This window comes from Narcine bancroftii, chromosome 6, assembly GCF_036971445.1.
Source record: "Narcine bancroftii isolate sNarBan1 chromosome 6, sNarBan1.hap1, whole genome shotgun sequence".
In the NCBI taxonomy this organism is placed as follows: Eukaryota; Metazoa; Chordata; class Chondrichthyes; order Torpediniformes; family Narcinidae; genus Narcine; species Narcine bancroftii.
Genome location: NC_091474.1, coordinates 29397605 through 29423994, shown reverse-complemented (window position 1 = coordinate 29423994; position 26390 = coordinate 29397605). Strand labels below are relative to the sequence as shown.

Genomic DNA, 26390 nt, shown 5'->3' with positions numbered 1-26390 from the left:
GTGCCCTACCATTTACCGTGTACATCCTTTCTTGGTTTATCCTTCTAAAATGCAACACCTCACACTTATCTGCATTACATTCCATTTGCAATTTTTCATCCCATCTTTCCAGCTGGTCCAGATCCTTTTGCAAGCTTTGAAAACCTTCTTTACTGTCCACAATGCCTCCAATCTCAGTAACAGGCCCACAAGTCCATGCCCCCTGAAAACATCAATTAATCTACAAACCCCATACATTTTGAAGGGTGGGCGGAAATCAGAGCATCTAGAGGAATCCCATGCAAACTCCCTACACATAGTGGCAGATTCAAACCCGCTGTAATAGCCTTATGCTAACCATCTCACTAACTGTGTATTCAGTTCATTGATTTGTCACAAAATACCCAATCCAATGAGGAGTATTCTACCAGAGGGTGAAAGGCACTACATTTGCCATCTGTGTAGCATCCAACATTTGGGGAATTTAACACTCCACTGATTTTGCAGTAATGCCTCTGCAATCCTGATACTTGTTGACATAATTCACTGATGAAATATTTTTAGGCTTGATTCTTTTTAAGAATTTTTTAGAAATCAAAAATAAAAGAGAATGATTTGATATTTTCATCTCTGCAGCTTGAGGTGAGAGTGGAATATTGGTTTGTCCATGGCAAATTATATCAAAATATATGAAATATATTTCATTCAAATACTCCCTGTAATGTTTCAAGATTTAATTTAATTGACGTTTCTAAGATATTAAGAATAATTCGTAAGGTTGATAAAGCAAACATATTTATGAGTGTTTGGACACTAGCATGAGGAGTAGGATCTAAAGATGAACAAATTTTTCATGGGTGAAGTTGGGAAATCACTCAGACACAGATTCAAGTCCCATAAACCACAGTTGATGCTGGACCAATACTCTATTTTAAATTGAGATGGACAGTATTTTTTAACAAAAGATAATAAGGGATGGATTGTAGTTGACTATTCACAATTTGATGCAGGGAGATTTTAATGTTTCTGAGATGGAATAAAACTGCTGAATTATGTTTCAGTTTTAAATCCATAAGTTCCACATCAGTGTGTTGGGTGGTGTTGAGATGCCTGCTGCCTGCCCTTTCTGGTCCATCGTCACATGATAGAAATCTGCCACAGGATGTCACGCATAATTCAGCCTTCTGTCTGCATCTCTACTTTTAATCCTTTACTCACATACCTCCCTATAGTGATTATAAATGGACTGTTTTCAACAATTCATTCTCAGAGTCTTTAGCATAGTCTTGATCAAATGAAGTTTGATAAACAAGCTTTACCACATTCCCAAACAAGTGTACAATGGGTGGCACGGTTAGTGTTGTGGTTAACACAATGCTATTAAAGTGCTAGTGACTGGGGTTTGAAACTGGGCTGTTTGTAAAATCCAGCAGCAATAGACATTCACCAAGACAAATGGTGACTTAAACTAAAGTTACTTTTAATTTTTTTTAAACATCAACACAGGATCAAACTTTAACTTATTACAATTAACTTAGCTTAACCCCCTTCTCATTCTAAGCACACGTGTATGTAATATGTATATGTTCAGGAAAGTTCTTTGATTCACAGACCAATCTCACTTCTCACTCCTCCAAGTTCACCAATATCAGGCAATTGTTATACTGTCCACAGAATTTAACATTTATGAATCTTCACCAGGCTTTAGTGCTTGAAAGTTAAATGGTTACCGCTCAGGAAGGTTCTTGTTGGTTCTCAGAGAGTGATTTGTTTCTCGTTAGACACACATAAACTTGATTCTTTCCGATCAGCCTCCTCAGTGTCTTGCCAAAGAAACTTACCTCATCAGGGGTTTTCCACATAATAACCTCTTTCTTTCAGATCACCACAGAATTCCTTTTCTGTTTCCCTTACCTCGGGCAAAACATTATACACCCATCCATCTCCTCTTGTATGGACCACAAGGGCTTTGAACAAGCTGAACTCAGAACTCACAACCCACCTTCAAAATGGGATTTTAAACAAGCTTCCAAAAGCCTCTGCAGAAAACCAGCAGTCTCTCTCTCTCTCTCTCTCTCTCTCTCTCTCTCTCTCTCTCTCTCTCTCTTTCTGTTTGCAAAACCACATGACCTTCTTAGAACAGCAAACTGCATTCAGACAGATTGTGGCACTGGACCCAATCTTCTGAGTCCATTCATCTGTTGCTTTCCAAAACAATAATCCATTACTCCACAGAATGTCTAATTAACACCTACTTGTGAAGTCCTTCAGTAAAGCAGTTTCCATTGTCTTTACAAAGGCACTGGGAGCCTGGACTGTCTGGATTGAGCATAGCTCTGGCATTTTAAATGAGATCTATGCTGTGAGGTGTTTGTGTTTGATTGTGACCTACAATAAAAAAACCACAATTTATCTCCTTTAAAACATATCTATATATAATATAAAATATAAAGTAATCTGTCATAGTACATACTCCCCGTGACCACATGGGTTTTCTCCAGACACTCCAATTTCTCTCACATTCCAAAGACATGTGGGATTAGTAGGGTAATTGAACACATGGTGTTTTTGGGTGGCATGGGTTCATAGGTCAGAACGGTCTGTTACTGTGCTGTATCTCCAAATTTAAAAATTAACAAATTAAATGATATATCCCTCCAAAGGACCCCTTTGGTACCAGTACTATTAGGATTAATTGGGAAAAAGTATGGAAGATAAATGTTAACTTTTGAGAAATCTTTTCAATGAAATGTGTAACTTGTAATCTCTGCAGCAGAGAAAGAATTTATGCTTTATGTGGCAACTTGAAGATAGCCGATCTGCGAGCCCTTTGTTTAAAGTTTATACAGTTAAGTTGAGCTACATGATATGTCACCAGCCAACGGATGATGATTTGAAGGCACAAGCAAATGTAAACACTTCAGGTAGTCCTCAGGAAATCTGGGATTTGGAAACAACCTCACTTACCTTATCATTAATGCAGTAGAATTTCAATAACTCAGCAACAAATTCAGCCATCATCAAGATCCACACCACCCAGGACATCCTCTATTCTCACTGCTGCCATCAGGAAAGAGGTATAGGTGTTTCAAGATTCACATCACCAGGTTCAGGAACAGCCGCTACCTCTCCACCATCAGATTCTTCAACAATAGTCTCAATCAGAAATTCATGTAAGGACTCTTATTTTACACATTATTTATTCCTGAATATTGTTTTCTTTATTTTCACAGTCAGTTTGTTTAAATTACTTTCTTTGTTTAGATTTCTCTCTTGTGAAAAGGTATCTTTTTCTTGAGTACTTTTCTTGTGTACAGTTTATTTTACTATTAAATAGAAATGTTGCCTGGTCCAGAGGAAAAAGAATCTTAGAGTTGTATGTAATGTCATGAATGCACTCTGACAATAAATTTAAATTTGAACTTGAACAGATTCAGTCTCTAACTGGTTACAGGACTTTAATTATGTCTTAGCAATTGAAAAAAGGATTTAAAGTTTATAATCATTGACTGTGGGCTGTTGTTTGAAATGGCATAACTGTTTAATTTTGAAAAGCACATGATAGCAAGAAGCAGCTGAGAGCACTGGATACAGAAAAGGCAACAGGAAGCAAACATGATAGTAGCATTAAGAGGCTTTCAGGCATATGGATCATGTGGAGTCATACGGAATTAATTTAATTTGACATCATGGTTAACACAGACAAGCTGGGTCAAAGTGCCTGTTGCTTTGCTGTATTGTTCAATGTTCTATATTAAGGTGGGAGCTGGGGTATTCTGTGGTAATAGACTCACATTCTGGCACCCAAGCTTTCTACCATCTACAAGGCATGAGTATAATTCATTACTTTCCTGGATGAATGAAACTCCAATAATACTCAAGAAACCACACAACCAAGAAAAAAGTACCTCAGCCATTAGCTTAGAAGTCCACATCATCACATTGTCTGCTATCTACCAATATGCCAAAGCTACTCTTACAGATAACTTCTCTGCCATCAAGAAGCACAAGGGCAGCAGTCACAAAGGATCACTACCCAAGTCATACACCATCCGACAGGATTGTATTACCAGTCCTTCATCATCACTGAGTCTACATCCGAGAACTCTTTTCCCAATGGCACCATGGGAATGGCAACGGTTCAAGGTCCAAAAAGGATGGGCAATAAATGCTGGTTTTGCCAGCAACAAGTCATGCCCCCAATAAATGAAAAGCATCCAAGTTTATCTGCTCTGCTTCATTCCGGATTTGGACAGACACATAGTTTTGCTGAATTCAGCAGGGGGCAGGTTATGCAAGAAAAACTAATTGTGTGAGGAGGAGAGGAGGGTGGGGATTGGGAAGGAGCCACACTGATCTTAACATTAGCGGAGAGTAAGACAACAGCAACAGTTCACCTGCGGATCTGTTGGGGTCATTTACTACTCCTTGTGCTCCCAATACAGCCACCCTGTGCATTGAGGAGATTGGATGCAGATTGGGGAATCACTTTGTGGAAACCCATCACTCTGTCCACTGTAACATCCAGGATCTCTCAGTAGCCAACCACTTTAATTCCACCTCCCTTTCCCACACTGACATGTCTGACGATGGCCAACTATATTGCCAACAATAAATGCCACCTCCTGACATTCTTCCATATCTTGATGAAGGGTTCAAGCCCAAAAACTTGGTTATGTAACTTTTTCTTTGCTATATAAAGAACACTGTTTTATCTGCAGAGTTTCTCCAGCATTTTCTTTTTACTACTAAACTGCCAAGTTGAGGCCTATGCAAATTGGAAGAACAACACTTTATATTCTGTTTTAGTAGTCTCCAATGAGATGGTATTAACATCGACCTCCAATTTCCATCAACCTCTCCCCTTGTTTTATTAACCCCTCCCCTTGCTTTCCCTTTTTCTCTCTGGCCCCTCTTTCATTCTCTTTTCCTTCTCCTGCCTTCTCCACCTCTGCACCCTCAATTTCCTTCCTCCACCCATCACCCACTTCCTTTGTTCCATGACCTACTGTCCTCCTGTCAGGGTGCATCTTCCTTCACCTTTTTCACCTCTTTCTTTCACCTCTTAGTTTCTCATGTAGTTCCCATTTCTCCCTCTTAACTGTATTCACTAACACCTTCCATGTCATGCCCCCCATTTTTATTTGGGATTCTTCCTTTTAAATATTTCCAGTGAGGGGTTTCAGCCTAAAATGCTGCCTGTCCACAGATGCTGCCTGACCTGCTGAGTTCCTCCAACATTTTGTGTGTTGCTCCAGTTTTCCAGCATTGGCACTGTGGTAGTACTCCAATCTCTGTACCTGCAGGAGTGTCCTGCTGACCCACTGCAGGGGACAACCTCTGTACCTGCAGGTGTGTAAGGGGACAGGACAACACCTGGCCGACTGTCAATCAGTCGGCCTGAATGGATCAAGCCCCACCTGGTCGGGTGTCAATCACCCTCCGGGATATAAGCCTGCGCCGGCCTCCCGAGGCCTCACTCAGAGTTGCTGCAGCTGCAGCCAGCCTGGCTCTATGGAAGTCTTTGTGGATTAAAGCCTGTTGTACAGTCTTTAATTTGTGTGTGTCTGATTCTGGCCAACAGCGCACCACAGGCAGCCTCCTTTAACAGGTCTGCCTTGCAATTCAGTTCAAATACACATCAAGAGTTATATTAACAAAATGGCCCAAGAAAATTGAGCATAGTCAATTTCACGTGTGCGTAAACCCTTCAATAACCAATTTGGTGGGAATAAAAAACAGAAGTGGAAATCTAGAATGTTTCATGCCATAGTTTAAACAGATCTGCCATGGTACTGCAAGTTTCATAATTATCAACAGGGCAGCAGAATATTTTCTCCTCCTCTAGACACTTAAGCAAAGGTGGAGGGTTGCATTGCTGGGTGAGTGGGGATGAAAGCATGGGGCTTGGTTTGCAAGTGGAGTGGGAGTAAGAGTGAAGGTGAAGGCTATGCAGAAAGTCAATCTGGCCATTTCACCAAGGCAGATTTAGTGCTTCTACAGATATACCAAAACAGCCAACTGCGGGTAGCAATACCCCCACAAGAGAGCAAACAGCTGTGGGACGGACTGCAGCAAAAGACAGCACCCACTATGTTTGTTTCCAATGTCTGATTTTAAATCCTTTCTGACCAAAAATGATTGTGTAATTGTCTGAAACGTTGCGGAAAGTAATTTAAAAAATACCTCAGTTTTTTGTTGTTTGTTGCTTCTCTGATCAAAGACAAGTAGAACTGTGAATACAATTCAAAAAGGAACCTCTTTGACATTTACCAATATTGTTTTTCTGCCTTGAACTAACATTGGCTTCATGTTGAAGATGTTGTTTTACAAAGTGGTAACAGCAGCTGTTCCCCTGAAGGGATTCTCTGTGCACATAAATTTTACTCTTGGTAACAGCAGAGTTCAGCCTCATTTTCAACCTGAGCAAGCTCGCTCCATGGAAACCCATTTTATTGGGAACAAGAAAATGCTTCATTGGAAACCATAGCAACATTAATGTTTTCTCTGGCCGAGTTCACCAGCACCTGGACATGCTTCAGATAAAAGAGGAGCTAAGATTTAGATTTCCAGTCCATAGATGTGGTTATTAAAGGCCTGAAATTGTCAGCAATTTGTACCTTTGCAAGCCAGAAGTGTTTGTTGTGAGCCAGCCATACACTTGGTGAGGTCTGGCAAGACTATAGGTTGTACTTGTAGCACCTGCATTGTTTGAAATTACTGTAGTGTTGTCTTCAATTTAGCTATTTGGTTTAAAAAGCTTCATACATTAGTTTCAAATGCATTTTCAATGTTCTTCAGAATGGCTGGAGAGGCAGTTGGCAGGGGCAGGGGCAGGGGTAGAATGATTTAGCTGGGAAAGCAAATTTTAAAAAAAACTGCAGATACTGGAATATTGAACTAAATACAGAATGCTGGCAACACAGCATCTGTGGAGAGAGAACGATCACGCTTCAACGCAAGATCTTTCATCGGAACAGAATGAACTGGGATTGGGTTTAGGGCACCATCTACATAACCTCACTTTGTTATTCACCCCTTTGGTCAATTATCTCCCAAAGCTGAGTGCGAGAAACAGTTTTCAAGAGATCCAAATAAGTGTAAAGGCAGCCTGACAGTGCCATTTTGCTCAGAGTTGTCTTCAGTGGGAAGTGCAGAACCCTGTGACAGCTGAGTCCCAGACTTTCCTCTGGTTCTTGTTGGAGCACAATTGCCAACCAGTAACCAAGTATTGACCCAGGTTTGAGTCCAGACCCTTATTGGTTTTATTACTTATTCTGTGTCAGAGCAACTGAAACCCAGCCACTATGAACAGAGAGGTAAAGGAGACTGCAGATCCTGGAATCTGGAGCAAAACACAGAAGACTGGAAGAACTCACCTGTGGAGGCAAAAGATGTAAGTTAATGTTCTGGGTTGATACCCTGCTTCAGATGGAAGAGGAAAGGTATATATAGCAGTAAATGGTGATGGGGAGGGGGGGTGTAATACAGTGGAACTAGATGAGGGACAAATGATGGGCAGGTGGAATCAGATGCGGAAGGGGCAAGGGAGAGGTTAACAAAGAGGTCATGTATAGAAAGTGGTGGTTTACCTGTGTGTGTGTGTGTGTGTGTGTGTGTAGGAGGAGAACACTGGGGAGTGGGTTCTCCTTCCCTTGGGAGGAGAACACTGGGTGTAGGAGGAGGAGGAGGACACCAAGAGAGTGGGATACCTGTGAACAGGTGGGTGTGTTTGAGAGTAAGTTATCTAAAATTGGAATAATATTTATGCCATTGGCCTGTAAGCAGAATTTGAGGTGTTTTTCTTGTAAATTTTGGTTGGCCTCTCCATAGCAATGGAGAATACTGAAAACAGATTGTTGTGGGAGTGGGAGGGAAAGTGTAAATGACGTGCACTTGAAAGCTCAATTGACCATTGTGGACAGGTGCATTGGTGCACTGCAAACAATGTAGGAGACCACATTGTGAGCACCAAATGAAGTTGATCAGGTTGGAAAAGGTGTCAATGAACTTCTATCTCACCTGGAAGGGCTATTAAAGTCCCTGGATAGCAGTGAGTGAGGAGGTAAAGGGACAGGTTTTGAATGTTCAACAATTATGAGGAAAATGTCTGGGATGAGGAGGGGCAAGGGATGCGGACTAGGAAGTCATGAAGGTTGTGGTCCCTGTGGAAATCAGAAATGATTGAGGTGAGATGGGATCCAGCTGGAATGGTCAGATATGGTGTAAGATGGTATGAAAGGTGAAAACCAAGGGAAAATAATAGTTGTGAACAGAATAAATCATTCACCACAGCTCAAAAAAAAAACAGGAGCTCTTGAGCGTTTGGGATGAGCCATCCACCACTGATGCTGTCCTTGTGGTCCATGCATCTGTTTCAATTCTCACCCACACAATGAATAGCAGTGGATGCTGGAAATTCTCAATACGTCAGGCAGCATCTGTGCAGAGAGAAGCAGGATTAACATTTTGAGTCAATGTTGTTTCATCATGAATTCTGACAAATATAGCTGTTCAGCTGAGTATTTCCTTGTTTTTAGGTTTGGCTTTCCATCAGCTTCAGTTTTTACTTGTGTTCTGATCAGATCTAATAAGTCAGAAACCACATAATAATTTGTTTGAAGGAATCCATGTGTTCATTATACACTTGTGATTTTTTTTCTGAGCATTTATTAGTCAGCTCCCCTGTGTCAGAGAAGTTGTATGCGACTTAGTAATTCTATCTTGCTTCTGAGTCAAGAACTTCTGGAATTTAACTGCACTCCAGAGAATTGAGACTATAGGTTAGACCAGCCATTCTCAACCTTTTTCCAGCTGTGCCCCCCACCCCCCAACCAGGACTCTGCTCAAAGCTATGGGCCCCCTGCACTGTGAAGCAGTAAAGTTTTGGTTTCTTCCATAATTCTCTCCTACCAACTACATAAAACACACAAAAAATATTTATGTCACGTGAGATGAAAAAAATCAAGGCTGTTACTTAAATGTGCTGTGAAACCCATTGACAATGGCTGATCTAGATTAATGCTTCAAAGGAATGCTGCTCTGAGGAAACTGAGAGTCCATCTGCACTTTCCAGGCAATGTGTAAGGGCATGTGGCATGTAAGGTAAAACATCATGAGATGGGAATGTGTAGGGAGTTACCCTGTACAAGGCTGTAACAAGAAGGGGAGGTGTCCTTGTACTCCTGTTAGGTAAAACATCATGAGATGGGAATGTACGGGGCAGTAACAAGATGTGAATGCATCCTTGTACTTACAAGATAAGAGAGACATTGATGGATTGAGAGGCAGGAAGCTAGCAGGGAAAGGATAGCAACAGTTTTAGTCATTGGACAAGTAATGATATGATGATGTTCTAAGCACATATCCAAGGGTATAAAAAATCACCATTTTGCTGATAACGGCAGAATGCATTCTCCGACTAACCTGGTTGGTCGCAAGTGTTACAATCCGGTAATAAAGAACAAAGAACCCTGATTTCGACTCAGCCTGGTGTTTGTCTCACTCATTCATGAACAAAGCAGACCTAACAGGCAGCAGGGATTTTACTCTGCGTGCCTCTGGTACCCACTCCCTCCTACAAATGGTCACAATACCTGACCGATCACTGCTGCTTTGGTGTTTGTAGAACCTTTCTGTGGAAAGCTTGGTTGTAAACAAATTGTAAAACCCACTGTGCACGTTAGGCATGTCAAGGGAACCATACAAAGTTTCTCATGTGTTCTGTTCCTCTGGAAGCAGCTACATTATCTAGTGGAGGCTCCCAGAATCAGTGCTCCATATTCTGTGTCCTGTTGTAGTGACTAGGGGTTACCAGGACATTGATCATTTGAATTCACCACATGATTACAAAAAACTCTGATCTTATCAAATAGGGTCACTTTGTATCTTCAGCATTTCTTTCTTTCTTTGGCTTGGCTTCGCGGACGAAGATTTATGGAGGGGGTAAAAAGTCCACGTCAGCTGCAGGCTCGTTTGTGGCTGACCAGTCCGATGCGGGACAGGCAGACACGATTGCAGCGGTTGCAAGGGAAAATTGGTTGGTTGGGGTTGGGTGTTGGGTTTTTCCTCCTTTGCCTTTTGTCAGTGAGGTGGGCTCTGCGGTCTTCTTCAAAGGAGGCTGCTGCCCGCCAAACTGTGAGGCGCCAAGATGCACGGTTTGAGGCGTTATCAGCCCACTGGCGGTGGTCAATGTGGCAGGCACCAAGAGATTTCTTTAGGCAGTCCTTGTACCTTTTCTTTGGTGCACCTCTGTCACGGTGGCCAGTGGAGAGCTCGCCATATAATACGATCTTGGGAAGGCGATGGTCCTCCATTCTGGAGACGTGACCCATCCAGCGCAGCTGGATCTTCAGCAGCGTGGACTCGATGCTGTCGACCTCTGCCATCTCGAGTACCTCGACGTTAGGGGTGTGAGCGCTCCAATGGATGTTGAGGATGGAGCGGAGACAACGCTGGTGGAAGCGTTCTAGGAGCCGTAGGTGGTGCCGGTAGAGGACCCATGATTCGGAGCCGAACAGGAGTGTGGGTATGACAACGGCTCTGTATACGCTTATCTTTGTGAGGTTTTTCAGTTGGTTGTTTTTCCAGACTCTTTTGTGTAGTCTTCCAAAGGCGCTATTTGCCTTGGCGAGTCTGTTGTCTATCTCATTTGCACATTAAATACAAGCCCAACAACACTATTTAGCAGGAAGTGAAGGCTGAGAGAAGGAAACCATATTATAAGATGCGGCAACATAATTTTTAAGTTTTATTATTATCAACAGTTAACTGGGGAAAAAAGGTCACTTGTTGAACTGCTTTGGCAATAATCCAAGATAGAATATTCATTTGGGAAAAGGAACACAAGGATCCTCATTTGAAGTGGGTGCATCTAATTTGTAACAGTCTGAAATGACCCAAGATATTGTCATAGCAACAGTGTCCTACCATCAGCAACCTTGTGATGTTTGGAGTGATGACAAAAGTCTAAAGGATTGGTGATTCAAAGAAGACATAGAATAGACACAAATAACATGATCAAAGGAACACAAAATTAGGTTATTGACTGAACCATTTATGGTTTGAACATTTTATTGGCTCTATTCCTACTTCATTGACTATCTGATTACAAACCACTTACTGGGCATGTTAACCTTGCCAGAATGATAAAACCATAAGACATAGGAGCAGAAATAGGCTATTCAGCCCATCGAGTCTGTCCCACCATTTAATCATGAGCTGATCCATTTTCCCCACTCAGTTCCACTGCCCAGCCTTCTCTCCATAACCTTTAATGCCCTGGCTCATCAAGAACCTATCAATCTCTTCCTTAAATACACCCAATGACCTGGCCTCCACAACAAATTCCACAGATTCTGGCTAAAGAAATTCCCCTGTATCTCTGTTCTAGGCGGACAATCTTCAATCCTGAAGTTGTGCCCTCTACTTCTAGACTCTCCCACGATGGGAAACAACCTTTCTAAATTTATTCTATTCATGCTTTTCAACATTTGAAATGTTTCAATGAGATCCCACCCCCCCCCTCCCTCATTCTCCTAAATTCCAATGAGTAGAGGCCAAAAGCTGTCATATGTTCTTCATATGATAACCCTTTCCTTCCTGGAATCATCCCATCAGTGAATTGGAACAATAAATTGTATGTGGTGATTCCAAAGCAGTGCCTGTATCTATGGCCAAGTTCAATAACTGTGTGTAGTGGCAGCCCAGTCTGGTTTACAGTAATCTTTATTCACAATAATTGCCTCTGGTGACAGTTTCTCCCTCCATGTTGTAGTCTCCATGGAGACTGTAGTCCAATGTTCCGCCTGTGTTACACATACTTGAGCAGAGAATGAACAGACACCAATGAAGTCAAGCTGTCATTGTGATTTTAAACAAAACACTCACAAACTACTTTTCATCCTTCAATGTGGCCAACAAGTTCAGTGGAAGTTAAAGTTCACCTATATTATGAACGTGTATGAGATCACATGACCAATTATGACGTTTGTGAACTCCCTGCACTTACTCTGCAAAATAGCGGTGCTGCCGCTGGTGCAAACCTGGGAGGATGAAGAGCAGAAGCACAGTACTGCTCCAAAGGGTTCAACTGCATGGCCCTAATAGCATCAGTTCTGTGCAGGCTTTTAACAGCCTGGTAGAGGAGATGACGGTATTATTACCCTGCAACTGCGGGATCTGGACCCAAGATGATGTCACCTGTGCTTAGCAGCGGCCACGAAGGGTTTCAAACTCCAGTGAACACTTCTGTCACCAGAAATGGGGAGAACAACCCCGTGGAGAAGGAGAAGCAGAGGAGACAACCCAGTGGCCATATGGCAGAGCAGCAAAGGGCTCAGCTGCTGAGGGACCCACATAGTCTGCGGGCGACTTTCAGGCTGGAGCCAGGTATCAGAGCTGGAATTCGAGTGGGTGCTGAGGGCAAGCAGGGCCCCCGAAGGGCCTTGGGTACTGAGGGCTTCCTGATCACGTCAGAGGTTTGGATCTGGAGCTTGGATTACTGATGAATCAAACAGGAGTCTGTGCGGCTGCAGAGGCTGCGGGAGCATTGGAGGCAAAGCCAGAGACTCTCTTTTGCTTCTCTTTCTCTCTTATTGTAATGGGCACTGGGCGACTCTAATGGTGACTCCATCTGCCTTATGCCACACAGAAGGCAATTTTGTGTAATATTACATGTTTTGTATGATTGCATGACAATAAAGGAATCTTGAAATGTCGTTGACTGGTGCAACTAGTAGATGTAAGGCAGGTAGATTCAAGCATGTTTCACACAAAGACTGGTGGGAGTGTGGAACGAGCTGCCAACTGAAATGGTAAAGGCAGGCTCAAATTTGACGTTGAAGAAAAATTTGGACAGGTACATTTGGGACGGGGGATGGGTGGTATGGAGGGATATGGTCCAGGTGAAGATCAGTGGGACAAGGTGCAGACTAGATGGGCAGCAGGGCCTGTTTTAGTGCTGTAGTATTCAGTGGTTCTATGGTTCAGTGTTATAGAGGTGAAAATGGGCAATCTTATGATGGATATGTGGTCCAAAGTTCAATTCCAAGCCACATACAATGCCAAGGGTCTGGTTTACCTTTAGACAAAGAATGCCACAGTTGCTTTTCATCCATATTTATATCTCACTGCTCCACAGTGCAGGATGACTGACAATGTGACCATTTCCTCCTCTTCCTCTGCAGGTATTTATGTCAATTTATCTCATTGTTGTTCAAGGGCTGGCTACAAAATGATGACATTGATCTCTAAGTAAAAACAAAATGCTGGAGAAACTCAGCGGGTCAAACAGTGTACTTTACATACCATTGATAAGTAACCAATGTTTTTGGCTTGAGCCCTTCTTCAAGGTACGAGCAAAATGTTGGCAGGTGCCCAAGATAGAGGTACATGACCAACGCTGGTTATGTATCTTTATTTTCACTATATAATATACACTGTTTGACCTGCTGAGTTTCTCCAACATTGTATTTTTACTTCAACTGTGGTCTGTGCAGACTTTCATCTTTTACTAATGCTCTTCAGGTAGTTTGTTGACTGTGACATCCTAAGGATGTGAAAAATACTATGGACATTCAAGTCCTTGATTTAATTTTCTAAATAAAATAGTTGAATCTAAACTTCCCATTGACTTCCTGCATTTGCACATTTGTGGTTGTAGTATTAGACATTTGTGGTTCCATATATTGATACAATTCAGAATTGGAAACTTTGGTGAGGGCTTCCTCTCCTCTGGTGAGAATGGAAAGAAGTTGCATCTGCATGGTGAAAATGTCATTCCTCCGGCTGTAACACAGGGTCTACATTATTATAATCATCTTTTAAAGGTAATCATGACACAGAACTGGAAACAGATTGTTTGAAATACTCAGCATGTCAGGCAGCACCTGTGAAGTGAAAGAAACAGGGTTAATAAACATGTAAAGTAGTTTTTAAATAAATATCCTTTGTTTATTTCAGGTTCTGAATTTCTGTGTTTAAAGAATAGGTGATGCTAATGTGGTTATGATAAATAATTAGACTGAATTATTCATCAAATGTTAACAATAGTGGGATATAATTACTTGGCAAGATTCCTCAGCAAATAGTCACCTTGGGCCAAACTCATTCACGCCAGCCAGGTTGTTTATCAGAGCTGGTCATTTGCCTGCATTTGGACCATATCCTTCTCAACTTTTTTACAACTTTAAATGTCATAATTGTTCCTATGTCTACCACTTCCTCTGGCAACTCATTTTATGTAATGCACTAGCTTCTGTGTGAAAACACTTGCCTTTTAAATTTCTTCCTCTGCAGGAAAATATCCCAGCCGATTCGGCTTCTCCAGTCAAGCCCTCACTGGAACTTAAGCCTTCCTTTCAATGTCAATGTTTCCATAGCAAGATGACCAGAGCTACTCACAGTCTTCCATATATGGCCTTACAGCTGTTTGTACAGCTGAAACATGAAATCCCAACTCCTATACTCAGTGTCCTCACTAATAAAGGCAAGTGAGCCAAACACTTTCTTCACCATCCTGTGCCATCATTTGGATGGAACTTTGCACCTGCATCCCATGGTCTTTGATCAACAACACTCTCCTGGGGCCAACCTTTTGTTGTGTAAGTCCTGACCTGGTTTGACTGATCAAGATACACATCTTGCATTTATATCTAGCAAGTGAAAGCAGCAAAGTTTTCATTTAACTTGGCTATCATGTTCAGTGCAGGCATGTGGACTATGCAATACTAGACTAGAAGATGCAGGAGCAGAATTAGGCCATTTGGCCCATCAAGTCTCCTTTACCATTCAGATTATGGCTGATGTGTTTTTTCCAATCAACCCCCATTCTCCTGCCATGCACCCAGAATCTTTGACACCCTTACTGATGAAGAGCCTATCAACCTCTGCTTTAAATCTACCCAGTGAAGGCCTTCTCAGCTACCTGTGTCAACAATTCCACAGATTCATCACCCTCTGGCTAAAGAAACTTCTCATCTCTGTTCTCAAGGGTTCTCATTTTATTCTGAGGCTGTGCCCTCTGGTCCTAGACTCTCCCACTAAGGAAACATCTCCTCCACATCCACTCTATGCAGCCTTTTCAATATTCGGTAGGTTTTGATGACACTACCCTTATTCTTCTAAACTTAAGCAAATATAGGGCTAGAGCCATCAAATGCTCCTCATTTCCATGATAAACCATGTAAACCTGCTCTGGAGCCTCTCCAATGTCAGCACATCCTACCTTAGATATGGACTCCCACTTTCTGAACTTTCTCCCCATTTAGAAAATAATCTACTTCGTTATTCTTTCTACCAAAATACATAACCAAACACTTCACTATGCTGTATTCCACCTGCCACTCTTTGAACATTCTCCCAACCTATCCAAGTCCCTCTGAAGACTCTTTGCTTCCGCAACACTACCTGCTCCACCATCTATCTCTGCATCCACAAGCTTGGACACAAAGCCATCAATTCTATACAAAGCCATCGATTCCGTCATCGAAATTATTTACATACCACAAGAAAAGTAGTGGACCCAACACTGACCTCTGTGAGACATCCTGCTAGTCTCCGGCAGTCCGCCAGAAAGGGGTTCTTTATTCCACTTTGCTTGTGACTTCAAAGGAAACAAACGCTTGAATGGGCAAGGCATAGAGGATACAGTTCTGATACAGGCAAATGGGATGTGTGCAAATAGGCAATGGGTCAATAAGGTCACAGTGGGCCAAAGGGCCCCTTTCTGTACTGTACAAGTTTATGACTCTTGTTACGCACTAACAACCCTCTTAATTATGTTTGGGACTAAAAGGTTTTTGTTAGCACTAACACAGGAACAGCAATGGAAAATTCACCAAACAATGGCAAATGCAAAATAATTGTTTTTATTAAACTATTAATAACCTAACATTCCTTCCTTAACTCTAAGCTTACTTCACTCTAAACTTAACCCCACTAAGTAAAATGTAAATGTGTATTTGTGAGATCATTCAAAGTCCTATTCTGAAAATTCAATCTTTAAAAATTCAGCATCATTTTATTCTTGGTTGAAGGTCAGAAATAATTCTAAAGCACTTTTAAACATTATATATTCAGGCCTCTTTTACTCACAATGTGGTTGTCCAAATGAAGAATATGCCTTCTTCTCAAAGACAGCAAATGTGACTATTTTCTTCCACAATGAATTCACAAACCCAAACAAGGGTTAATCAAAGTGGCCAAAAACAAAAATACACCCAGTAGATTTCTGTCCTATTTTCCAAAGAGATAGCAAAGTGGTCTTAATTCATTCAAAAGCCACAGATTCTGTGTTCCCCTTCTTCTAGGAGTAACACACAACAGCACCAATTCTGGTTACTGTAACTCAACCCTGTCTTTCACAAGGTTTCAAACCCTGTATGTCACAGGGTTTTGATTTCTGTGAACTCCAAACTGAACTATTCCAAAACTGAACTCAAAATGTCTGAATTCGGTAATATATTTCTCCAAATCATGTGACAGTTACATCATCACCAAGGTGTCCAAATTCGTGGAAACTACACGACCATCAGTTTTATTTCTACCAAAATTCTGTTCCCTTTTCAAAACCATTCCATATCTGTAACAACCTCTGACCTCATCTCTGTTCAAGAGGCTTAAGTGACTTCGATTAAAAACAAATAGCTTCCTCAGCAGTTCTTGAATCATTACGTCCCACTTGAAATCTATTAACTCTATCTGGGCAAGACACTTCGGCTCTGAGAATGAATATTCTTCTCTAAAAATAATACTTCTCTATAAATGTGCTATGACCTGTGTGTGACCCTGTACCAACCCACAGCTAACTTACGAAGAATACAAATACAATATTTTAACTCTATAATTTACTAAAGCCCCTTTCACACTTGCAAATGATCCCAGGAATTAACAACCAATCAGCCTTTAAAGTGCCAAGTGTGAAAGAAAAATCAGCTCAATGCTGGCATCAGATGACATCATCTCATGCCTGGGATTGATGGCCTCAACCCCAGTACAATCCCTGGCATCTATAGACACCAGTGTTGCAATCTGGAAAGTATGAAAGAGGTAATTGCATTATGAGATTGAAATTACCCAAGTTTTTGCGTGAATGCAGGAACATAAAGGAAGAAAAGATTAAAACAAAGCTATAAAATTTTCCGTGGGAAAGTCACGAGAGAGGAAATAAATAGTAATAAATAGCAATAACAGTCCATTTATAACCAGTGTGGGAAAGTTGGTAGTGCTATAGCCCACAATTTATAAAGACTGTGGGAAAAAGCAATGGCGGACCTCACTTCCCAGAATGCCAGGTGGCAGAGAACCCACCCCTCCCCCCCCATAAATGCTCTTGTTACTGCAGTTGGTCATACTGCCCTTTCTCTGCTGCCTGGAATTCTGGGAGGCCAGGTCCTCCATTGTTTTTTCCCCATGGAATTTATAAATTGAACTCGATAGTGCTACCAACTTTCCCATGCTATATAAATTGTGTGCTATAGCGCTACAAACTTTCCCATGCTATATAAATTGAGTGCTAAAGTGCTACAAACTTTCCCATCCTGTTTAAAAATTGTCCACTATTGCTACAGTCCCTTATAAAGGTGTATATTGGTCAGCACAACAGAAGCTGATGAGCTCATACCATGCTGTACATAAAGCTTAATTATGTTATAATTAGGCATGATTAATTTTGTTCAAATATCAGATCATAATATATTGATCAGGATTTAGGGCAGGTCCACCATCGCTCGAGGCGTCACCACATCACTGGTAGAAGGTAGAACAATCCTAACCCCCAGGATGGCTCCTTGCAAGTGTAAAAGTTTTCTGTGTCTCAGGAGTCGTCAAGTGTGAAAAGCCAAACCCCATTCCTATCCGAAGACAATGAACGGCCAATTTAGTGGGATGCAACTGTGAAAGTGGCTTAAGACATTTTTAAAAATGAAATATAGTTTAGCATTAAATTAAGAATTAACATAAATCCATTACACTCTGAATGGGTGAGGATGTCACAGATGGAATATTGTGTAGTGTTACGAGCCCAAAGGACCCCAAAACCCAGCAGCAAGACAAGTGGCTTTCAAAACAAAAGTTATTTTTAATCAGCTTCAAACATGAAAATAGAATCAAACTTTTCTTATACTATACTCTATACTAACCCAAATTACCCCCTTCTAATTCTAAGTGCACGTGTATGTAATGTGTGTGTAAATTCAAGAAAAGTTCTTTAGTTCACAGTTCAATCTCACTTCTCCTTCTTCCAAGCTCTCTGGTTGCAGGCAATCGCCATACTGTGCACAGAATTTAACATGTATAAAGTTCACCAGGCTTGGTGCTTGAAAGGTACATGTTTACCACTCAGGAAGGTTCTTGTAGGGTTTTCAGAGAGAGATATTTGTTGCTCCAGGATTTCCACAACTGAGGTACCACCACTAGTCACCTCAGGGTCTCGCTGATGAAACTTGCCCCATCAGAGTCTTCTAGATGGTAACCTCTTTCTTCAAGCTACCACAGAGTTCCATTCCTTCCTCTATTTCAAAAGGAACATCAAACAGATAGCATTTCCAGCCATCTATGCTCTGGAACTTGCTTTCATCAGTTTCAAACAGTTTTCCCTGGATTGCACTTTTCAGTTACTTGTCAGTGTCACACCCACTGACTGACTGACTGAGCTGTTAACTCAACTCTCTCTCTTTTCCAACTGAAACTCCAAAGAGAGCATGTGACTCATGTCTTGCAAAACCCCCACCTTCTCCAGCAAACAACAGGAGTCCTTCTTCTCAAGTTGTTATCTTAGGTAAACAATCCAGAATTGACCTTTCTGTGAACACTTTGCAGAAAGGGTATTGATAGACAGCATGACTCCAGCAAGACAATGGTCAAGCATTTTCTGACATCAGTTCAATTAACACCTTCTTGTGAAAGGTGCTTTGAGATCCTGCAATGTGAATTCTTCAGTCTTTCAAATAAGATCTGTTTTAAAATGTGTGTATGTATGTGACCTACTCTAAATCTTATAAATTTTCCCCAAATATTAATATTGTTACAGTAGAAAATGTAAAAAAAGTGGGTATTTTTTAAATATTGAGAGGTTAAGACCACAGGTGTTTATAGGGACGTGGGTAATTTACATGAATTGCCAAAAGTTAGTATGTTGGTACACCAAGCATATATAGACATTGCTTGCTGATTATCTTCCTGAAAGTACATATAGAGAGGGCCCTGGAGAGATCACACCTGGGATATTCAATCTCCCTACCCTAGAAAGGAAATACTTGGAAAAGACGGAGTGCTGCATAGGTTCACAAGACTGATGTTTGGAATGTGGGGCTTGTCCTTTGAAGAGACAATAAACAGACTATTTTGAATTTAGAAGAATGAGAGTGATGTCATTGAAACTTTTAAGAGACTTGACATAATAGATATTACCATGGTTGGATTTTCAAGAACAAAGTAAGGAGTGGACCATTTAGAATACAAATGAAATGCTATCTCTTCAACAGAAGATGCTGATTCTTCAGACTTCACTGATCTGGCCATGGAGGCTCAGTCACATTGGAAGCTCAGGAGAGAGTTTGATAGATTTTTTTGATAGTTTGTACAGGAAGGGGATGTTCAGGTTAAAGTCATTCATGTCCTGAATGAGAAACAGCAGGCTTGCGAGGTTGAATGACCCCTCCTTTTTCTTTTGTTGCTGAAATTGATATAGCTCATCAAAGGGGGTCCAAACATTCCATTGCCCATCTTACAGACGCTATTTCTTAACCTGTTAACCTTTGGCTCAGCATCCCGACCATTGAAATCTCTGACCACAAACCATAAAAACTCCAAGGTAGAATCAATTGATGAGCTTCAATTATGAATCGCCTACTGATAAGAACAGAAAATAAAATAAGAGGGATAAAAATAAAAGAGAAGGAATATAAAATCAGTCTATTTGTAGATGATGTTATACTATACTTAACAGAACCAGAAATATCAATAAAAGAATTACATAGGAAATTGAAGGAATATGGAGAAGTATCGGGGTACAAGATCAACGCAAATAAAAGTGAAGCAATGCCAATGAATAATGCGGATTTCACAAAGTTTAAGAAAGAATCGCCAATTAGATGGCAAACCCAAGCAATGCGATACCGAGGTATACAACTAAATAAAAATCTTGGCCAACTATATAAACTAAATTATCATCCATTAATGAAAAAAATTACAAGACAACTTAGAGCATTGGAAAGACTTACCACTAACACTGATAGGAAGGATAAACTGTATTAAAATGAACATTTTCCCAAGGATACAATATCTATTTCAGTAATTACCAATTCACCTAACTGAGAAATTCTTCAAGGAGCTAAAGAAAATAATAAGGAAATTCTTATGGAAAGGGGGGAAACCGAGGATAGCACTAGATAAATTAACAGAATGGTACAAACAAGGAGGCTTACAACTACCAAATTTTAAGAATTATTATAGAGCCGCACAATTAAGATACCTATCAGATTTTTATCAAGCAAGGGAAAAACCAAATTGGACCAGATTAGAACTAGATAAAATAGGGGAGAAGATACCTGAACATATGCTATATAAATGGGATGAAACATTGGTGCAACGTAGGAATTCACCGGTATTGCATCATCTGCTCAATATTTGGAAGAAGATTCACGTAGAAAGGAATAAAACAAATTACCAACTACCAAAACTAATATTGACGCAAAATCAACTAATCCCTTTCACAATAGATAACCTTTTCTTCAGAGAATGGGAGAGAAAAGGGATCAAAAGAATAGAAAATTGTTTTTCGGGAAATAAATTATTATCCTTTGAACAAATGAAGGATAAATATAATATAACTCATGATACAATGTTTGCATACCACCAACTGAAAACCTACTTGAAGGACAAATTGGGAAACAGTCTGAAGTTACCAGAAGGAAGAAATTTTGAATATGTGATTACAGACACAATGATAATTTAAAAAATTGTAACAAACATGTACATCAAACTGCAAGAAAAGGAGAACGAGGAAACAAACGGTAAACCTAAACAAAAATAGGAACAAGATCTAAACATAAAGATAAAGAATGAAACATGGGAAAAGCTATGCTCCGGAACTATGAGAAATACAATAAACACGAGATTACGCATGATACAATATAACTGGATACACAGGCTATACATCACACCTCAAAAGTTAAATAAGTTTCCTGTCAATAGTATCAGACAGATGTTTTCGCTGTAAAAAGGAAACAGGAACAACAATCCATGTAATTTGGACATGTGAGAAAGTGAAAAAATTTTGGGAAGATCTAAACCAGATATTAAACAAAATCACAAAAAGCAATATGCCAAAAAACCCAGAGATCTTCCTCCTAAGTAATATAAGAAATAAAGAATTTGGACTCGATTTGGATGGAGCACAAAAAGATTTGTTATGATAGCCCTAGCTGTAACAAAAAAATGTATTATGTCAACCTGGAAATTAGAAGACAACTTGAGAATACAACAATGGTACATAGAATTGAATAAATTTATTCCATTAGAAAAAATAACATATAATTTAAGAAATAACATCACAATATTCGAACAAATATGGGACCCATACATGAAATACAATAGAGAAATCGTACCATGGACTTCCACCACCTAAAGTGACAGAAGGAGAAGACAACGAAAAGAACTGACTCGGTAAAATTTCTTGTTTATTTTTATTAAGTGACGACATTGTTTAACGGGTTAAATGTATCTTATAGATTGAACTTCAAATAAATGGTAAAGGGGGTGAGGGAGGGAGGGAGGGAAGGGAGGGGGGGAAAAAGGGGGAGAAAATGACACTATATATTCAAGAGAAAAAAATGTCTATGTATCTTGGTCAATATGGTTTATAGTGTGAAAAATAAAAAAAATTTTAAAAAATTATGAATCGCCTTTGAAACTCGCTTATAGATAGAAAAAAGTTTGTGATTATGGTGCTATGGTAAGGGTTCATTTAATTAGAGGGCATGGATGTTACTGTCCATTCTAGATTTATTATCTGTCGCCTTTGTCCTGGGAGGGCAGTGCTATTTGAAATAAGTGAGTAGAACACACATCAGTACAGCATAGCATCCACACTCTGGCCTTATGAACATAGTGAATGAAGTAGCTACGGAGATTTGGTTTGGGATACTACACAGGAGAGCTCAGTAGTGATGTTTTGGGCAGAAATTATTGGTGTGTAACAGCCAAAGCCATCTTCCTTTCAGATTAGTTATGAAATAGTTTCCTGTCAATACAGACTTTAATCATTCTGTGAATGAATATTGTGTTTTATCACTCAACTGTGGCTTATGAACTGAATATGGTGGGAGGGGATTAGCAAGGAGTGGGATGGAGATTGGGTTTGCATGTTCTTGGTTACCAAGATCAAATGAATTCTTAAACTGATTATGAAAAAAAAAAATAATCCCTCTCAAGAGTTGAATGTTTAAATGAAACATCAACCTGTCCCTGAATGAGTTGTGTGCACTGCCTCTGACTGTGGGGTTGTACTAATAGGCAAAACATTTGAAGATTAACCTAGAAATGAGTCATTATATTGCACTGAAACTTTCCAAACCATGGTCTCTCCCACTATTTCTTGAGATGAGATGAGATGAGAGTTTATTGCCATGCACATAAGCAGAATGCACAGATGCACTGAATTTTTTTCTTGTTGCAGCCACACATGTAAGATACACCAACCACAGTGGCATATATTAAATTACCACAGTATGGCATGAGACAGAAAAAGAGATGATAAATATAAAGGGATAAGTAAACATACTCAGTTATAGTTAGTAAAAAAAGGTGATGTTTCAGTAATTAAAAGAGACAGGTCTTTTGGTGGTCCTGGAGTTGTTTATAGTGATGGGTAGGGCGGTATGGGAAGGTTCAAGAGTCTGATAGCTGTTGGAAATAATTTTTTCTTGAACCTAGAGGTGCTAAACTTCAGGGTTCTGTGCCTTCTTCCCAAAGAAGGTAAGTGAGAAGAAGTAGTGACCAGGGTGATGGGGTCCCTTATGATGTTAGCTGCCTTCTTGAGACAGTGGCTCACACAGATGTGTTCAATGAATGAGAGGTTGGTGTTTGTGAGGAACTTAACTATGTTTATCATTTTCTGTAGCCTTCTGTGTTCCTGGGAACTTGAATTTCCAAACTAGGCTGTGACGTAAACAGTCAGTATACACCTGTAGAATTTTGATATTTGAAGATGTGCCAAATCTTTTCAGACTTTTTCTAAAGTGTCTTCTTCACTGTGGCCTTGATGTGCTGTTCCTGGGAAAAGTCCTCCAGTATGAGGATTCCCAGGAGGTTGAAGATACTAACCCTCTCCATCACCATCCTATTACTGAAGGCAATTGCCTGGACCTTCAGCCTCCCCTTACTAAAGTCAACAACCAGCTCCTCTGACATTGAGAGCAAAATTGTTCTGGCATCACACAACCAGGATCATGATCTCCATTCTGTACTCTGACATCATTTCCATTTCCAACAACAATGGAGTCGTCAGCAAATTTACACACTGTGTTGCTGCCAAACTTGGCAATGTAAGTGTAACTTATAAAGGGGACTAAGCACACAGCCTTGAGGTGGATATTCCACCCCTTTGTGAATGGTAAGCAAGGAGGATGTGATATTGAGAATGTACCGATGAGGAAATCGTGGATCCAGCTGAAAAAATTTAAGCCGATAAGAAATTGATCCCTTTCCCACCCACCTCCACCCATTCTCATCCCTCCCCCCTCCTTTTTGGTTCACCCCGTTCCACCCCATCTTTCCTCTAGATTTTCCTGCTCTCACTCTCCCTCCCCCTGTAGTTCCCTCTGGTCTCTCTTTATACCACCATTGTCATCTTCTCGTCCCATCAGATTCCTGCCCTACCAGCCTCCCTGTATTGATTCATCCTCCCCCTAACACCTTGCTTTTCTTGCCTCTATCTCCCTTTTCCTGGCATCTGGCAATATTCTGCCTCTGTTGGCCATGTTTCACCTCTCCCTGGTTCACCAGGCCCACATGACCCCTGTTCTACCCTTTCCATCCGATACTCTAGATTAGCTTCTCTGCATTCCCAGTCTTGACAAAGGGATTAGGCCCAAACTACTGACCACTTTTATTCTCCCCCTCATGCTGCTGAGTTTCTCTAATATAATGACTCATTTCTAGGTTAATCTTCAAATGTTTTGCCTATTAGTACAAGCCCACAGTCAGAGGGTCTTTAGATGGATGAAGCAAACTTGTTTGTTGTGTACACCACAACTTTGAAAGAGCTATAGCTGAAGAAAACTGTTTATTTGTAATAATTCTAGATTTTATTTGCTGGGAATAGCTTTGGCAGAGATGGCATGGTGCCCAGTCTGTTTATACAAGGATGGAGAAAGGCATCAATTGAGAAGTGAACATGATAGACTTGTATCCCACAGTATGTTAATTCAACTGAAGCTGCAGATTTTACTGTGAATATGGGCCAAGAGAAAATCACAGCCTTCATAGCAGACAAAGAAAATTTTTCTTTCATAAAATTTATAGCTGCTTATTAGGAATAGATGTGTTCTTCCATTTGTGAGAACACACATTGATTATTAGGCAACTATGATGTAATTGGTGTGAAATGGGCATACATTGATCATGCATCTACCAATCCAAAATTCATTCATTGGTGCAGTCTTAGTGGATGTAAATTAGACCTAATGAGAACACAGTGTGATTGGTGCAAAGTTGACGATATTCTTATGGGCTTCAATTGTTCATGCATTTCTCACAATGCTAACATTCTGGTAAACAGTGACATATTTATTGAGTAATTCATGTCAAAAGGCATCTGGTTTTGCAGCTAACAGTATGGCATGAGACAGAAAAAGAGATGATAAATATAAAGGGATAAGTAAACATACACAGTTATAGTTAGTAAAAAAGGTGATGTTTCAGTAATTAAGAGAGACAGGTCTTTTGATCAGTCACCAAAATGCTCAAGAATGGAGTGCTTCAGGGTTTGGTACTAGGACCCTAGTTTTTTGTAATATAAATTATTTGGACCAGGATGTTTGTGGCATAGTACATTTGCTAATGACATGAAAATATGTGGCAGTATGAACACTGTGAGACCTGCTGTGTGCCTCCAACATTTCTATATTTTTACTACAATCACAGAATCTGCAGACTTTAGTGTTTCACTTTCCTTACATCGGGATCAAGACCAGATGAGGAACTGGGCTAGGGAACAGCAGATGCACTTTGGTAAACTGAACCAGGGCGGGACTTGCTCTGTTAACAAGAGGAAGGTAAGAGGGAGAATCCTGGGAATTATAGACCAGTAAGTCTTATGTCAGTGCTAAGCAAGCTATTGGAGAAGATTCTTAGGAGCAGGATTTAAGAGCATTTGGAGAAGTACAGTCTTATTGGGGATAGTCCGCATGACTTTGTGAAGGATAGGTTATGCATCATGAGCCTAAGTTTTTCAAGGTGACAAAAGGTAGGGTGGTGGATGTGGTGTATATGGATTTTAATAAGGTATTTGAAAATCATGAGACATGCAATCCATGGGACCTTGGCTGCATGCATTTGCAGTTGGCTTGTCCACAGTAGTTGGTAGTAGGTTGGAGCATATGCTGCCTGGAGGGTTAATGTCAAGTGGCATTCCACAGAGGTCTGTTCTGGGACCCTTGCTCTTGGTGATATTTTTATAAATGATTTGTATGAGAAAATGGAGGGGTGGGTCAGTGTTGTGTTGGGAAAGTATCAGGTTTGGTAGGTTCACAGAGAGACGAGTCTGGACACAAGTGTTACAATCAAAGGTAACTTTATTGAACACACGGGAGACAAACAAGGGAAGATGTTAAATGATACTTAATCAGTACAAACAACTATATAGACATCCACGTCGGACCCAGGTTGAACTTCATTACCAGTGGCCACCTACCTTCTACATGCTCATGCACATGTACACACTTCACAGACAGAGACATTCAAACACGCTCCCAATTCCATGTGCCAACAGGGGTACAGCTCTCTGCAAGCACTGATCTATCACAGTATTATGAGTCAACTTAAGTGTAGCATGCACCTTACCCACAACTCTTCCAGTGATGTCCACAGTAGAGACCTAGCGTGGAGCAATGTCCAGGACTTGGACCAAGAGGCAGAGAAAGAGAAATGTGGTGTGCATCACTGTTTTATACTGTTCTAAGCTGGGCATCTCGCCAATGATAACATTGAATCATTTATATGAGCCAATGGAAAGGTGTGCACTAATAGGTGGACGGAGTCCACCTTGATCGGCAGGTGATGCGACTTCTAAATAAGTTTCAGACAGGGAGGTATGTGACCATCCGCAATCCAAAATGTTCCAGAAAGACAGAGAGGCCACGTGTTCCTCCTCAATCCACATATAACAGTCAATAAGTTTGCAGATGACA

At 40.6% G+C, this 26390-nt stretch overlaps 1 protein-coding gene across 6 annotated transcripts in view; it reads left to right on the top strand.

Annotated features, from left to right (window-relative positions):
* Positions 1–26390, top strand: part of tox2 (TOX high mobility group box family member 2) — a 292247-nt gene that overhangs the window by 101003 nt on the left and 164854 nt on the right. For 5 of the 6 annotated variants that reach the window (XM_069884517.1, XM_069884518.1, XM_069884514.1 and 2 more), the window contains one exon: positions 7266–7375. The exons of the other annotated variant lie outside the window; for it this stretch is intronic. In XM_069884517.1, the coding sequence (XP_069740618.1) occupies positions 7266–7375 (110 nt within the window). The remainder of the gene's footprint in view (positions 1–7265; positions 7376–26390) is intronic. 6 annotated transcript variants of the gene reach the window in all.